This window comes from Myotis davidii, unplaced genomic scaffold (genome assembly GCF_000327345.1).
Source record: "Myotis davidii unplaced genomic scaffold, ASM32734v1 scaffold3153, whole genome shotgun sequence".
NCBI classification, from domain to species: domain Eukaryota; kingdom Metazoa; phylum Chordata; class Mammalia; order Chiroptera; family Vespertilionidae; genus Myotis; species Myotis davidii.
The window spans coordinates 164,536-164,792 of record NW_006284835.1 but is presented as its reverse complement, the minus strand read 5'-3'; the positions used below and the strand labels follow the sequence as shown (position 1 = coordinate 164,792).

At 51.4% G+C, this 257-nt stretch overlaps 1 protein-coding gene across 1 annotated transcript in view; it reads right to left on the bottom strand.

Moving 5' to 3' along the window:
* LOC102771110 (RWD domain-containing protein 4) overlaps positions 1-249 on the bottom strand; it is a 920-nt gene extending 671 nt beyond the window's left edge. Inside the window, exon 1 of the mRNA XM_006755062.2 lies at positions 2-249. Within this exon, the coding sequence (XP_006755125.1) occupies positions 2-195 (194 nt within the window). The 5' untranslated portion in view covers positions 196-249. The remainder of the gene's footprint in view (position 1) is intronic.
* Between the last annotated feature and the right edge of the window lie 8 nt (positions 250-257).

Below are 257 nucleotides of genomic sequence, written 5' to 3'. Positions count from 1 at the left end.
CTTCATGGATATGATTGGAGGGGTCTGGGGATATGTTTCTGTCCAGGAAACCTCTATGAGGAAGGCTTTGGGATCACCATTTTCACCTATCCTATATTGAAATGAAACTGGACTTAATTCCCGGAAACTTTCATCTCCTTCATATATAGAACGTAATGCTTCCAGTTCCATCTCCTGGTCCTCGTTGGCACCCATCGCGCGGGGCGCGGGTGCTTCCCGGGCGGGCGGGCGGCGTTCTCGACCACGAAGAGAAACTC